The sequence below is a fragment of the Nerophis ophidion genome, linkage group LG22, assembly GCF_033978795.1.
Source record: "Nerophis ophidion isolate RoL-2023_Sa linkage group LG22, RoL_Noph_v1.0, whole genome shotgun sequence".
Classification (NCBI taxonomy): domain Eukaryota; kingdom Metazoa; phylum Chordata; class Actinopteri; order Syngnathiformes; family Syngnathidae; genus Nerophis; species Nerophis ophidion.
Genome location: NC_084632.1, coordinates 1,735,184 through 1,752,683, shown reverse-complemented (window position 1 = coordinate 1,752,683; position 17,500 = coordinate 1,735,184). Strand labels below are relative to the sequence as shown.

At 42.8% G+C, this 17,500-nt stretch overlaps 1 protein-coding gene across 9 annotated transcripts in view; it reads left to right on the top strand.

Moving 5' to 3' along the window:
• Nucleotides 1–11,248: 11,248 nt before the first annotated feature.
• The window catches only part of elavl4 (ELAV like neuron-specific RNA binding protein 4), a 212,324-nt gene continuing 206,072 nt past the window's right edge, over nucleotides 11,249–17,500 (top strand). For 3 of the 9 annotated variants that reach the window (XM_061882968.1, XM_061882966.1, XM_061882967.1), the window contains exons 1-3: nucleotides 11,249–11,346; nucleotides 12,997–13,411; nucleotides 14,017–14,157. In XM_061882968.1, coding sequence (XP_061738952.1) covers nucleotides 13,364–13,411; nucleotides 14,017–14,157 — 189 coding nt within the window. In that variant the 5' untranslated portion in view covers nucleotides 11,249–11,346; nucleotides 12,997–13,363. The remainder of the gene's footprint in view (nucleotides 11,347–12,996; nucleotides 13,412–14,016; nucleotides 14,158–17,500) is intronic. The other 6 variants (XM_061882964.1, XM_061882965.1, XM_061882970.1 and 3 more) reach the window with 6 other exon arrangements.

Below are 17,500 nucleotides of genomic sequence, written 5' to 3'. Positions count from 1 at the left end.
CTTTGCTATGGAGACTGGGACCCCTTAGGAGCCCAGTTTAGATTGTATATTTTTACTTCTACTTCCCCAGCATTTTACCTTTTTCCCCATCTTTTACGGGGCGCCTTGTGACGGCATGGGTAACGTTAGCTGTGATGCTAGAGTGATAATACGAGAGAAAGAAGGTGCGAATCTGGTAACAAATGAAGGAATAATTAATTCCCAAAAAATACAGCAAGGGGTGCATCGTCTGGCGGTGATTTGGCTTCAAGTGGGAATATGTCGAACAGACAACCGTAATTTGTCAAGTGTGGGGCAAAAGCGTTGCTAAAAAAGTAGCATTACTGCTAAATTGTAGCATCATTTGAAAAGTCACCTGCTAGAGAATGAAGAGTGCTTACTCCGCATTTCAAAATCTCCATTCGATGCCACATGCCCACACCTTCAAAATCAACACTGTATGAAAGAAATAGTCAACAACAAAAGGACATAATGTCCGCAGGAACCTACCACATAGCGAAGGACGGACCCTAATATATTTCTTATTATCCAGCTCATTTTTATTTGACACTATTTGAAATATCTTGTGTGACATCATGCACAAAAGTGCACTTTGTTTTAATCTATTGTAGTGGCGTTCTGTATGAAAAATGCACTTTAATTTAGTGTTTTTAATGATATGTCATCTTAGTGACATCATGCACAAAAGTGTACTAATAGCTTGTTTTAAAATGTCTCTGACAATCTTGCACTTTCTGTTTTGAAATGACTTAAATGTTTGTGCCACTGCTTAATAACTGTTTGAAAAATACAGTTTGGGTACTTAGTTGTGATTTCCCTTTCTGCATAAAAGCTTACAAGTAGCATATATTAATGCAGTATCAACAAGAATGTTTTAGTGTAGACACATAGAATCATCATACTGCTGTGATTATATGCTTCAAGTGTTCATTCAAGGCTAAGGCAAAATATCTAAATATATATTGTGTATCGCGATACGACCTAAAAATATCAAGATATTAAAAAAAAGGCTATATCGCCCAGCCCTACCGTAAAATATCGAAATACATTTTGGTTTCGGTACCAGTACAAAAATATTGATATTTGGACAATACAGCGTTGTAAACTTGAGGGAGCAACAAACAAACACAAATGCATAAAAAGGAACCTGATTGGCCATCAGGACATACTTGGTCCTGATTGGCAACCAGGAACAGGTGAGGTAGGCAGTGCTCAGGCCAGAGTTAAAGTGGCACACGGGAAGTGGAAACAAGAAAACAAGCGCGCTGGAACGTAAATAACATCCAGCACAGGAAGATAAAAAGGTCCAAAACTGTCACGGAGGGTCATGACTATTTCATGGGAGTCTCTTCGCAATAAAACCGTTGCATCATGAAAATCCCGGTTGTTATTTCAACGGCTGTGACCACGAAGTTCCACACAAATTAACGATGAAAACCCAACCCTGCTCGTCAGAGGTAAAAAATAGCAACACTTTCAAGAAAAAAAAACAACAACCCTCAGCTCTGTGGCCACTTTGCACGCTGCACTTCCTGTCACCATGTCTGCAAAGTGCAGCAATAATTTAATGAAAACATCCATCACCGGGAAACACAATCACTTGAAAGAGAAGCTCGGTGTGGTCGCTCACGTGTTAATTATCCCTCAGGAGGATGTGTTTTACATGTGTGCCTGACATGTTTGCAGACGCGCCTGTCTTGGTGGGATAGTCAAGCTGCGCCAACATGAAATGTGGCTATTTTAAGTCTCCAAGTGCAGGATACACCGTCACAAACCTGATCAGAGGGCATCAGAAAACCCTCCAGGACGCCATCGTCTTTTTCATCACAAAGTTTCCTTTTCTATTATTTTTTTTTTCCAGAAAAAACACTCAAAGCTACGAATACGTGTACCCTCCACTCAGATATGAGTAAGTACAGAAAGTGACGCCGACGGTTTATTGGAATACATTTTGTGATTTGCTTTATAGTACTCAGGTTTTTTGTTTGTGAACTGATGAGAAAGAGCTAGACAGAATCAAAAAAAATACTGGAAGTCTGGCTTTTTTTTTTTATATCTCTATTTTTTAGGCCATATCGCGATACAGGATATATATCTGGATATTTTGCCTTAGCCTTGAATGAACACTTGATGCATATAATGACAGCAGTATGATGATTCTATGTGTCTACATTCAAACATTCTTCTTCATACTGCATTAATATATGCTACTTTTAAACTTTCATGCAGAGAGGGAAATCACAACTACGTCAATTGAGCAAAAGTGTATTCATTAAACAGTTATTAAGCAGTGGCACAAACATTCATGTCATTTCAAAACAGAAAGTGCAAGATTGTCAGAGACGTTTTAAAACAAGCTACTAGTGCACTTTTGTGCATGATGTCACTAAGATGACATATCAAAACAACACTAAATTAAAGTGCACTTTTTGTACAGAACGCCACTACAATAGTTTAAAACAAATAAAGTGCACTTTTTGTACAGAACGCCACTACAATAGTTTAAAAAAAAAAATAAAGTGCACTTTTGTGCATGATGTCACACAAAATATTTCAAGAAGTCCATCCATCCATTTTCTACCGCTTATTCCCTTTCGGGGTCGCGGGGGGCGCTGGCGCCTATCTCAGCTACAATCGGGCGGAAGGCAGGGTACACGCTGGACAAGTCGCCACCTCATCGGAGGGGCCAACACAGATACACAGAAGTGTCAAATAAAAATGAGCTGCATAATAGGAAATCTGATAGTGTATGTACTTCGCTATGTGGTAGGTTCCTGCGGACATTATCTACTTTTGTTGTTGACTATTTCTTTCATACGGTGTTGATCTGGAAATGTTTGCCTCCGCATTTTGATGGTGTGGCACCGAATGGGAGATGTTGACATGCGGAGTAACTACTTTTTATTCTCTAGCAGGTGACTTTTCAAATGAAGCTACGTATTAGCTGTAATGCTACTTTTTAGAAACACAAATTACGGTTGTCTGTTCGACATCTTCCCACTTGAAGCCAAACCACCGCCAGACGATGGACCCCCTGCTGTTTTTCTTGGGAATTAATTCTTCCTTCATTTGTTACCAGATTCGCACCTTCTTTCCTTTGTATTACCACTCTCATGGCTCCGCTAGCATCACAGCTAATGTTACCCATGCTGCTACTTCCCTGCTCTGCGAGGGTGTATATACGTATGTGACGTATGACCTGACAGTATGTGAAGTATGAGGTGACGTATGACCTGACAGTATGTGACGTGTTAGGTGACAGTATGTGACGTGTTAGGTGACAGTATGTGACGTGTGAGGTGACAGTATGTGAAGTATGAGGTGACAGTATGTGACGTATGAGGTGACAGTATGTGACGTATGAGGTGACAGTATGTGACGTATGAGGTGACAGTATGTGACGTATGAGGTGACAGTATGTGACGTATGACGTGACAGTATGTGACGTATGAGGTGACAGTATGTGACGTGTGAGGTGACAGTATGTGACGTATGACGTGACAGTATGTGACGTATGAGGTGACAGTATGTGACGTGTTAGGTGACAGTATGTGACGTGTGAGGTGACAGTATGTGAAGTATGAGGTGACAGTATGTGACGTATGAGGTGACAGTATGTGACGTGTGAGGTGACAGTATGTGACGTGTGAGGTGACAGTATGTGACGTATGACGTGACAGTATGTGACGTATGAGGTGACAGTATGTGACGTATGACGTGACAGTATGTGACGTATGAGGTGACAGTATGTGACGTATGAGGTGACAGTATGTGACGTATGACGTGACAGTATGTGACGTATGAGGTGACAGTATGTGACGTGTGAGGTGACAGTATGTGACGTATGACGTGACAGTATGTGACGTATGAGGTGACAGTATGTGACGTGTGAGGTGACAGTATGTGACGTGTGAGGTGACAGTATGTGACGTGTGAGGTGACAGTATGTGACGTATGAGGTGACAGTATGTGACGTGTGAGGTGACAGTATGTGACGTGTGAGGTGACAGTATGTGACGTGTGAGGTGACAGTATGTGACGTATGAGGTGACAGTATGTGACGTATGAGGTGACAGTATGTGACGTATGAGGTGACAGTATGTGACGTATGACGTGACAGTATGTGACGTATGAGGTGACAGTATGTGACGTATGAGGTGACAGGATGTGACGTATGACGTGACAGTATGTGACGTATGACGTGACAGTATGTGACGTATGAGGTGACAGTATGTGACGTATGAGGTGACAGTATGTGACGTATGACGTGACAGTATGTGACGTGTGAGGTGACAGTATGTGACGTGTGAGGTGACAGTATGTGACGTATGACGTGACAGTATGTGACGTATGACGTGACAGTATGTGACGTATGAGGTGACAGTATGTGACGTATGAGGTGACAGTATGTGACGTATGACGTGACAGTATGTGACGTATGAGGTGACAGTATGTGACGTATGAGGTGACAGTATGTGACGTATGACGTGACAGTATGTGACGTATGAGGTGACAGTATGTGACGTATGTAAGGAATGTGCGCCTGCCTGTCTGTGAGAAGGAGAGACAAGAAAGAGTGAGAAGATCCTGTAGTGTAATGTCAGGGTGTCCAAAGTGTGGCCATTGTGGCCCGCAGCAAATGTTCTAAAGGAACCTTTTCAAAAGTATTATTACAAAAGCATAAAAAGTGGAATAAAAATGCAAATGTAACGAGAAAATGTTGCAATATTGACACTAATAACACCAGGTTGCCATGTAGGCAGTTTTTTTTTACTTTAAAATGTTGATTTCTCAAAAAATACAAACTTAAAAGGACCTGAAGTCGATATAGAGATTTAACTGTTCAAAGTGAAAAAATATATATTGATACATGACATGTGAATAATGCTGTATAATAGACTGTATTTATATCATTCATATGTATGTGTTATTCACATGTGAATAATGTTGTATATAGACTGTATTTATGTTATTCATATGTGAATAATGCTGTATAATAGACTGTATTTATATTATTCACATGTGAATAATGCTGTATAATAGACTGTATTTATATTATTCACATGTGGATAATGCTGTATAATAGACTGTATTTATAGTATTCACATGTGAATAATGTTGTATAATAGACTGTATTTATAGTATTCACATGTGAATAATGCTGTATAATAGACTGTATTTATGTTATTCACATGTAAATAATGCTGTATAATAGACTGTATTTATAGTATTCACATGTGAATAATGCTGTATAATAGACTGTATTTATGTTATTCACATGTAAATAATGCTGTATAATAGACTGTATTTATAGTATTCACATGTGAATAATGTTGTATAATAGACTGTATTTATAGTATTCACATGTGAATAATGCTGTATAATAGACTGTATGTTATTCATGTGTGAATAATGCTGTATGATAGACTGTATTTATATTATTCACATGTGAATAATGCTGTATAATAGACTGTATTTATATTATTCACATGTGGATAATGCTGTATAATAGACTGTATTTATAGTATTCACATGTGGATAATGCTGTATAATAGACTGTATTTATGTTATTCACATGTGAATAATGCTGTATAATAGACTGTATTTATGTTATTCACATGTAAAAAATACCGAAGTGTATTTTGTTGATTGTGAGGGAACTGTGGTGCTACATTTCCCCCAGAGATCAATAAAGTACTTTCTATTATATTATATTCTATGTTAGTCCTGCACCGCGACTATAAATACTATCATTTGCCTACAAAATTGTTCTAAGTTCACCTCTGCATAGCATCGCCTACTTACTAACATCAAAGAAAACACACTGGATAGACCTTCAATTTTCCTTGATTTGGAGAATCCTCCCATAGCAAATAATGTAAACCAAAACAATCCGTACCAAGACTACCTTCAAAAAATACCAGTCTGGTTCAGTTTCTAGATTCTGTGACATGAAATGTTGAATGTTGAGGTTGTACTAAATGTAAAGATGTTGTATTTGTGTGAGAGCAAGGACTGACAAAGCCTCGTTAGACGGTTGTCATGCAAAAATCTCTACGTGACGCACGGTTGGTCGCGAGTTGGGCGGCGGCAAGTGTTGGTGGGGGCTGGGGTGGGGTTGGGGGGGGTTGGTGTCTGAGGAGCAACTAGGGGGCAGCACACAGAGAATCACTATGGTGACAGCAATCAGGGAGCTCAAGGGAGCAAGGCGGGGTCAGAGAGGAAGACTTGAGAGGCAGCTGACTGAGGAATCAAGCCTCACTCTGGATGATTCATCTGACAGCTCACCCCTGCCAACCCCTCCCTCCCGCCGGACCCCTGGTCCCTGGTCCCTGGTCCCTGGAGACCAGCAGCTTCGCAGAGCAGGGATGTGGCCGCCAGCACTTTTTTACTTCCTTTGAGGAGAGGAGGCGAGGCAAAGACGAGACAGTGGAGGAGTAAGTGTACGTGCTTGATGATACATGGGTGTACTGTGTGTTGCACAACACCCCTTGGAGGCTCTGGCCTGGTACAAATGTGTTCCTTTGGTTCGAATCCTGCTGGGACTCGTGTGCTTCTTCTGTCCCTGCCTGTGCACCAGGGTGGCAAGCACCTTCTGACAAGTGTCACCATGCAGCTACCATGGACTGGACTCTCACACTATTATGTTAGATCCACTATGGACTGGACTCTCACACTATTATGTTAGATCCACTATGGACTGGACTCTCACACTATTATGTTAGATCCACTATGGACTGGACTCTCACACTATTATGTTAGATCCACTATGGACTGGACTCTCACTATTATGTTAGATCCACTATGGACTGGACTCTCACTATTATGCTAGATCCACTATGGACTGGACTCTCACTATTATGTTAGATCCTCTATGGACTAGACTCTCACTATTATGTTAGATCCACTATGGACTAGACTCACACTATTATGTTAGATCCACTATGGACTGGACTCTCACACTATTATGTTAGATCCACTATGGACTGGACTCTCACACTATTATGTTAGATCCACTATGGACTGGACTCTCACTATTATGTTAGATCCACTATGGACTGGACTCTCACTATTATGTTAGATCCACTATGGACTGGACTCTCACACTATTATGTTAGATCCACTATGGACTGGACTCTCACACTATTATGTTAGATCCACTATGGACTGGACTCTCACACTATTATGTTAGATCCACTATGGACTGGACTCTCACTATTATGTTAGATCCACTATGGACTGGACTCTCACTATTATGCTAGATCCACTATGGACTGGACTCTCACTATTATGTTAGATCCTCTATGGACTGGACTCTCACTATTATGTTAGATCCACTATGGACTAGACTCACACTATTATGTTAGATCCACTATGGACTGGACTCTCACACTATTATGTTAGATCCACTATGGACTGGACTCTCACACTATTATGTTAGATCCACTATGGACTGGACTCTCACACTATTATGTTAGATCCACTATGGACTGGACTCTCACTATTATGTTAGATCCACTATGGACTGGACTCTCACTATTATGCTAGATCCACTATGGACTGGACTCTCACTATTATGTTAGATCCTCTATGGACTGGACTCTCACTATTATGTTAGATCCACTATGGACTGGACTCTCACACTATTATGTTAGATCCACTATGGACTGGACTCTCACTATTATGTTAGATCCACTATGGACTGGACTCTCACTATTATGTTAGATCCTCTATGGACTGGACTCTCACTATTATGTTAGATCCACTATGGACTAGACTCACACTATTATGTTAGATCCACTATGGACTGGACTCTCACACTATTATGTTAGATCCACTATGGACTGGACTCTCACTATTATGTTAAATCCACTATGGACTGGACTCTCACTATTATGTTAGATCCACTATGGACTGGACTCTCACTATTATGTTAGATCCACTATGGACTCGACTCTCACTATTATGTTAGATCCACTATGGACTGGACTCACACTATTATGTTAGATCCACTATGGACTGGACTCTCACTATTATGTTAGATCCACTATGGACTGGACTCTCACATTATTATGTTAGAACCACTATGGACTTGACTTTCACAATATTATGTTAGATCCACTATGGACTGGACTCTCACACTATTATGTTAGATCCACTATGGACTGGACTCTCACTGTTATGTTAGATCCACTATGGACTGGACTCTCACTATTATGTTAGATCCACTATGGACTGGACTCTCACTATTATGTTAGATCCACTATGGACTGGACTCTTACTATTATGTTAGATCCACTATGGACTGGACTCTCACTATTATGTTAGATCCACTATGGACTGGACTCTTACTATTATGTTAGATCCACTATGGACTGGACTCTCACACTATTATGTTAGATCCACTATGGACTGGACTCTCACTGTTATGTTAGATCCACTATGGACTGGACTCTCACTATTATGTTAGATCCACTATGGACTGGACTCTCACTATTATGTTAGATCCACTATGGACTGGACTCTTACTATTATGTTAGATCCACTATGGACTGGACTCTCACTATTATGTTGGATCCACTATGGACTGGACTCTCACTATTATGTTAGATCCACTATGGACTAGAACCACTATGGACTGGACTTTCACTATTATGTTAGAACCACTATGGACTAGACTCTCACTATTATGTTAGATCCACTATGGACTGGACTCTCACACTATTATGTTAGATCCACTATGGACTGGACTCTCACAATTATGTTGGATCCACTATGGACTGGACTCTCACTATTATGTTAGAACCACTATGGACTGGACTCTCACTATTATGTTAGATCCACTATGGACTGGACTCTCACTATTATGTTAGAACCACTATGGACTGGACTCTCACTATTATGTTAGATCCACTATGGACTGGACTCTCACTATTATGTTAGATCCACTATGGACTGGACTTTCACTATTATGTTAGAACCACTATGGACTTGACTTTCACAATATTATGTTAGAACCACTATAGACTCCTGAGTTCCTGACTATGTAACTATTTACCATGAATTGATGAAGGTGGACCCCGACTTAAACAAGTTGTAAAACTTATTGGGGTGTTACCATTTAGTGGTCAATAGTACAGAATATGTACTTTACTGTGCAATCTACTAATAAAAGTCTCATTCAATTAATCAATGTTTCCATGCACTAAATTAGTCTGATTTCTCAGCTAGTTTGACTCTAAGAGAAGTTTCCTGCAACCCACGGACACACATTTAATGTGATCATGTTCGGCTTGTGAGAAAGCGGACAAACACAATTAGATGATGTGATTGGAAACCAGATCTCTGGAGCGGGTGTGTGGAGCCGAGGCCAGCCTTCTTATGTCACATACTCACATGTGACAGTCTAAAGGAAACTGTTTATTTGCTTCACTAATTAAAAGAAGGTAACATTTTAAAACGCGGCCTTGGGGTAAAAAAAAAATGTATGTTGATACTTTTCAATACTTTTTGAAAAAAGGTGCATCACAACATGCCATCATTGGCTTTATTTTAACAGAACATCTTATGATACTTCAAAACTTGTTTCTTATTGCAATTAAATCATCATCAGTGGTCACTTGAACAAGTATGGCGGTCCTCCTGGTAGAGGTGTATCCCTTTATGGAGGATGCCTGTGCGTGACTTGGTTTTACGTGGGGAGACTGGAGCACAGACAGTCACCACACCATCCTTGACAGAATCGGGTCAGGGTCCAGTGGGACCGGGGACCCTTTTCTGCTGCAGCCTTCTTTCACCGTTGTGGTAGTTCTTAAATCTTCCGCCTGCTTCGCCGTTGAGGTCTTCCCCGTATCCCTGGCTAGGGGGCAGTCAGGTACTCGGCCTTTGCCAAGGGACACCTGGGGTAACTCGTCGCTCGTCGGGACCCAGGATGGACCGCTTGCCTGTGTATCGGTTGGGGACATCTCTACGCTGCTGATCCGCCTCCGCTTGGGATGGTTTCCTGTGGACGGGACTCTCGCTGCTGTCTTGGATCCGCTTTGAACTGAACTCTCGCGGCTGTGTTGGAGCCACTATGGATTGAACTTTCACAGTATCATGTTAGACCCGCTCCACATCCATTGCTTTCGGTCCCCTAGAGGGGGGGGGGTTGCCCACATCTGAGGTCCTCTCCAAGGTTTCTCATAGTCAGCATTGGATGTGAATTCTCCCTGCCCACTGGGTGTGAGTTTTCCTTGCCCTTCTGTGGGTTCTTCCGAGGATGTCGTAGTCGTAATGATTTGTGCAGTCCTTTGAGACATTTGTGATTTGGGGCTATATAAATAAACATTGATTGATTGATTGATATGTGACAATAACATCTACGGCTTTTAGAAAGTGTAGTGGATAACTGCACACACAACAGCTGTAAATATACTCCTCCCCTCTTAACCACGCCCCCCACCTCCCAAAATCGGAGGTTTCAAGGTTGGCAAAGTATGCTCTGGGGAGGTGTTTATGGCACGTCCAACCCAGGACATGTTGGGAAGACTATGTCTCCCACCTGGCCTGGGAAGGCTTCGGGATCCCCGGGAAGAGCTGGACGAAGGAAAGGAAAGTCTGAGTTTCCCTGCTTAGGCTGCTGCCCCCGCGACCTGACCTCTGATAAGCGGAAGAAGATGGATGGATGGCACTTTGCAAAATGAGCAAGCTATGCATGTTTTTAACAACAATAAGAGGAAATATCCTCACACATTTTGTCATCACCGGCGTTGTTTGTGCGAGTGACCCACTCCCGCCGGGGAACAACACGAGCGATGACGTCACGACAACCGTCGGCGACAAATCTCATCGCATCGACTAATCGTCGCGGCCCGAGTCTCAATACGTCATTTTCGCCCTTGCTGGCAGCAACGTGGCCAACGGCGGTGTTGTCCCGCCTATATGGATCCTATCAATCTAACGCCGACGCTCCGGTGTCAATAAAAGTCTATTAACTTGCTCGGTCTTGACAGGAAAAGTCGGAGTCAAAGCACGGGTAGAAAATCATTGTCCATAATTACAGAGCTCCTCGTATCACAGCACTAACATTAGTGTTCTAGAAGATGATGGCTCCAATTACTCCAACAGCATGACCTCCATTAAGCCGCTCCCTTGTAAAACACAACCTTTTATTTCCGCAATATTGTCCCTGTTCGAGTCCTATACAGTACACCTGGAGTCTTATGAGTCACATCTCTTTTTTTTTTTTGCCCTTGTTTGTCCTGCAGCTGGACTCTCCTCCCGTCGCCATGGCTGCGCCACGCCCTGCTGAGGAAGAGGACGCTCACGTGACCGCCGACACTCTCTTTTTTCTTCAGTCCAGAGGTAACTTTCTTGCATTGTGCTATTTTTCTTAAACACAGGACGTGAATGCCGAGTCATGGAGAAGGGATGGGGTTGAAATAACTAAAACATTTAACACATTTCCACCATTTTTGAATCTTCCTATAGTTTTTATACAGTGGCGTTACAGAGCCAAATTATTCGAGGAATCGTTAAAAAGATAGAAGTCAATGCGTGCCGCCAGGACACTCAAAGAAAAAGAACGTCCACGTGCGATGACTGCGATCATGGTGGAAGCTCCAAAACAACCAAAGAAACGAAAAGTTTTGTCTGAGGAGACAAAAAAAAAGGAAAACCAGATCAACATTGCCCCGGCTTGAGCTCAAAGACGAGGAATTTCAGGCAATCACGGAAATAAAACTTTCCAATATCGTTCAAGCACTGTTATAAAATTTGATAAATCAGAAACTGATGACATAGTGCTGCATTTTACTTCTTTCTCTCTTTTTTTCCAACCCAAAATGCTTTCCTCTGATTAGGGCAGTGGTTCTCAACCTTCTTTCAGTGATGTACCCCCTGTGAACATGTTTTTTAATTCAAGTACCCCCTAATCAGAGCAAAGCATTTTTGGTTTAGAAAAAGAGATAAAGAAGTAAAATACAGCACTATGTCATCAGTTTCTGATGTATTGAATTGTTGCTCATGTGTAGTGGTCTTTCTTGAACTATTTGGAAAAAAAAAGATATAAAAATAACTACAAATGTGTTGAAAATAAACAAGTGATTCAATTCTACATAAAGATTTCTCCACATAGAAGTAATCATCAACTTAAAGTGCCCTCTTTGAGGATTGTAATAGAGATCCATCTGGATTCATCAACTTACTTCTAAACATTTCTTCACAAAAAAAGAAATCTTTAACATCAATATTCATGACACATGTCCACAACAAATCTAGCTGAATCGTGTATTTTTTTCACACTTTATGAACTTACATTCATATTTTGTAGAAGTATTATTCAATAAATCTGCGATGAGGTGGCGACTTGTCCAGGGTGTACCCCGCCTTCCGCCCGATTGTAGCTGAGATAGGCGCCAGCGCCCCCCGCGACCCCGAAAGGGAATAAGCGGTAGAAAATGGATGGATGGATTATTCAATAAATATATTTTTAAAGGATTTTTCAATTGTTGCTATTTTTAGAATCTTTTTGTACAATCTCACGTACCCCTTGGCATACCTTCAAGTACCCCCAGGGGTACGTGTACCCCCGTTTGAGAAGCACTGCATTAGAGAATAAATAGTAACCAGCAAGCCAATCCTTGCTCTGTGTTTGATTTGCTCCGTAAGGGAGCGCCACCATAAGTGCAAATGGTCCCTCGCCGTCTATAACGCATGCACAAGAATAGAATAAAAAAAATAAAAAAATATATAGGAGTGGCACCCGGAGAGGAAGGCGGCGATGTTGTCGGCGTTGCTAGAACAGTCTTCCCACCTTGTGGCAGCACCAGTGAACTGAAGCTGCATCAATGCGTGAGCTGCAGGGAGGAGGAGGAGAGAGAGAGAGGGAAGGATGCAGGGAGGCAGAGAGGGCGGGCGTGCAAAAGGGATGCTGGAGGAGGGAGAGCGAGGAGGAGGAGAGAGAGAGAGCAATAAGGGAGGGGAGTTTAAACTAAGTGCTATGTTTTGGGACAGCTAATCTGCTAGCGAGCAGTGAGAGGATCGGAGCGTCTTGTGGCAGCCAGAGTGCGGGGGACAGATAAGGCAGCTCGCCAGCCCGCCAGCCTCACTTCTTTCTCTCCAACGACTCCAGGGAGGCTTTAAAAACAACAACAACAAAAACATACTGAGACTCCAGTGCAAAAAAAGGAATCCCGGGCAGAAGCAGCATCAGGACTTCAAAAGTGACACCTTTTTTTTTTTTTTTTCCCCACCCTTTTTTTTTTTTTTAACTTGATTTTTCTTTATTTTTTTTTACGCTTCCCCGGGGGGACTGACTCCCATCCGTAGCCAAGGAAGGGCGACGCTGACGTTAAGGACCGAATACCACCGCCGTTTCAACATGTTCGAAATAAGCCGAACGCTCAACGCCGCCTTGTTGAGCAACGAGGTAAAGACAAGCCTTCCTCCTCCTCCTCACCTCACCTGTCTGCTGCCAACACATTCTCTCATGCATGTTTGTCCCAGCATGCACCACAACCGCGCGTTCACCCTTTTTTATTTTTTTTCTTCCGCTCAAACAACCGGGCTGCTTGGAGCGCCCGCTGTCTCACTTTTCCATGTGGCGCTCCACCAGTGTGACCTCTCCGTGCAGAGCTCGATAGCAAGACTTGTTTGCTGTTTTGGAGCAGCTGGAACCAGTAAATGTTCATAGGGGGGAGCTGGTGGGGAGGGAGGGGGGGGGGGTGGGGGGGATGCTTTGCATCACCGCATCATTGTCGGGGGGAGGTGGCCGGGCTCCGACCATACGCTTCTAAGTGTGAGAGCTTGCACATGTGTGTCGGCCAGCAAAAATGTCCCCGAATCCCTCCCTTCTCTCTATCACTTCCGTCTCCACACACACACACACACACACACACACACTGTCCTTTTTAATATTCATCATCGCCCTTCCTACCTGCTGTTATCTGTCCCTCCCCTCCCCTGCCCTCCCCCTACCCTCACCCTCCCACATCTATATGTGTGAGCGTGTGTGTGTGTGTGTTCTGTGAGCAGCATCTCAAGATGATGGCGAGGTACGGGCAGCTCTCGGGACTAGCAGCCAGTGGCGTGGGCTCCGTCCCCGAGTCGCACTCGCCGCTATTTCCCAGGGATCTCCCGTCATCGCCCGCCCAGACGGGCTACAGGTCATCCCTGGTAAGAGGATAAAGACAGCACTTATGTCTCCATGCACATCTTTTCTGTTTGTTTGTTTTGGTTTTCCTCAATTGAAAAACGTGTGTGTGTGTGTGTGTGTGTGTGTGAGGGAAAAAGGGCAGCGAGAGAACAAATCAATTGTGCCATCCAGCCGTTAATCCTCAACGGATGCTATTAGTAAATATTTACGTTGTGGTGTTTGTTCAATTACTCTACGCCTACTGTGTCTTTAGTCTGCGCCAGACAGACTGTTATCAAGGGAATTTGAGGTGTGTGTGTGTGTGTGTGTGTGTGTGTGTGTGTGTGTGTGTGTGTGTGTGTGTGTGTGTGTCTGCATGGCTGAAACAATTCATAGTTGTGGAATTTGTGTGCAAGTGGAACCCGTGGTCTGTTCCTCCGTATTTTGGTGGATTTGATGAAGCACGACCGACTCCGCAGGTTGCTGCACTTTGCTGATGATACGCAGAATGCGAGTGTCGTCGATAACATCCTGCCATCGTGGAGCCCCTACACCCGCTATCGTACACAAAAGGGTGGAGTTATGTCTAAAAGTGGAATAAAAACAGACCTGATAATACGTGGAATACACTGTCATCGATAACGTCCTGCCATCGTCAAGCCCCTACACCTGCTATCGTACACAAAAGGGCGGAGTTACGTCTAAAAGTGGAATAAAAACAGACCTGATAATACGTGAAATACAACCGTCGTCAACGACGTCCTGCCATCGTGGAGCCCCTACACCCGCTATTATAGACAAAAGGGCGTAGTTACGTCTAAAAGTGGAATAAAAACAGACCTGATAATACGTGGAATACAACTGTCATCGATAACATCCTGCCATCGTCGAGCCCGTACACCCGCTATTATAGACAAAAGGGTGGAGTTATGTCTAAAAGTGGAATAAAAACATACCTGATAATACGTGGAATACAACTGTCATCGATAACATCCTGCCATCGTCGAGCCCCTACACCCGCTATTATAGACAAAAGGGTGGAGTTATGTCTAAAAGTGGAATAAAAACATACCTTATAATACGCGGAATACAACTGTCATCGATAACGTCCTGCCATCGTCGAGCCCCTACACCCGCTATTATAGACAAAAGGGTGGAGTTATGTCTAAAAGTGGAATAAAAACATACCTTATAATACGTGGAATACAACTGTCATCGATAACGTCCTGCAATCGTCGAGCCCCTATAATACGTACACAAAAGGGCGGAGTTACGTCTAAAAGTGGAATAAAAAAAGACCTGATAATACGCGGAATACAACTGTCATCGATAACATCCTGCCATCGTGGAGCCCCTACACCCACTATTATAGACAAAAGGGTGGGTTTATGTCTAAAAGTGGAATAAAAACATACCTGATAATGCGCAGAATACAACCGTCGTCAACGACGTCCTGCCATCGTCGAGCCCCTACACCCGCTATCGTACACAAAAGGGTGGAGTTATGTCTAAAAGTGGAATAAAAACATACCTGATGATACATGGAATACAACTGTCATCGATAACATCCTGCCGTCGTCGAGCCCCTACACCCGCTATCGTACACAAAAGGGTGGAGTTATGTCTAAAAGTGGAATAAAAACATACCTGATAATACGTGGAATACAACTGTCATCGATAACATCCTGCCATCGTCGAGCCCCTACACCCGCTATTATAGACAAAAGGGTGGAGTTACGTCTAAAAGTGGAATAAAAACATACCTGATAATACGTGGAATACAACCGTCAACGACGTCCTGCCATCGTGGAGCCCCTACACCCGCTATTATAGACAAAAGGGTGGAGTTATGTCTAAAAGTGGAATAAAAACATACCTGATAATACGTGGAATACAACTGTCATCGATAACATCCTGCCGTCGTCGAGCCCCTACACCCGCTATCGTACACAAAAGGGCGGAGTTAAGTCTAAAAGTGGAATAAAAACATACCTGATAATACGTGGAATACAACTGTCATCGATAACATCCTGCCATCGTCAAGCCCCTACACCCGCTATTATAGACAAAAGGGTGGAGTTACGTCTAAAAGTGGAATAAAAACATACCTTATAATACGTGGAATACAACTGTCATCGATAACGTCTTGCCATCGTCGAGCCCCTACACCCGCTATTATAGACAAAAGGGTGGAGTTACGTCTAAAAGTGGAATAAAAACATACCTGATAATACGTGGAATACAACAGTCGTCGACACTGTCCTGCCATCGTCAAGCCCCTACACCTGCTATCGTACACAAAAGGGTGGAGTTACGTCTAAAAGTGGAATAAAAACAGACCTGATAATACGTGGAATACAACTGTCATCGATAACGTCTTGCCATCATCGAGCCCCTACACCCGCTATTATAGACAAAAGGGTGGAGTTACGTCTAAAAGTGTAATAAAAACATACCTTATAATACGTGGAATACAACTGTCATCGATAACATCCTGCCATCATCGAGCCCCTACACCCGCTATCGTACACAAAAGGGCGGAGTTATGTCTAAAAGTGGAATAAAAACATACCTGATAATACGTGGAATACAACTGTCGTTGACAACGTCCTGGCATTGACCAGAGAGGTCAAAGTCGTTGTCATTGAGGACCACATCAGAGGGTTTGATTGATTGATTGATTGATTGAAACTTGTATTAGTAGTTTTTTAAGCGCAAAAATGATGACTAAAGTGGGTAAGCCAAGGAAAACATTTCATTATCAATTTACTTTATGTAATTCAGCACGATATATTTGTATTTGTTGTCGTTTATTTAGGAGTCTCTTTTTGGTCTGCATTTGTTTTTGTTTTTTAATCAGCCTGACCTAAGCCTTTGATTGATTGAGACTTTTATTAGTAGATTGCACAGTACAGTACATATTCCCTACAATTGACCACTAAATGGTAACACCCCAATAAGTTTTTCAACTTGTTTAAGTCGGGGTCCACGTTAATCAGGGCCGCTTATAGCAGCGAATAACGTATGAATTTGCCTCTGGATGTCATTAGTAATTATTTAAACTGTGGATTTTACAAGTAAAAACTTCCATCCATCCATTTTCTACCGCTTATTCCCTTTCGGGGTCGCGGGGGGCGCTGGCGCCTATCTCAGCTACAATCGGGCGGAAGGCAGGGTACACCCTGGACAAGTCGCCACCTCATCGCAGGGCCAACACAGATAGACAGACAACATTCACACTCACATTCACACACTAGGGACCATTTAGTGTTGCCAATCAACCTATCCCCAGGTGCATGTCTTTGGAAGTGGGAGGAAGCCGGAGTACCCGGAGGGAACCCACGCAGTCACGGGGAGAACATGCAAACTCCACACAGAAAGATC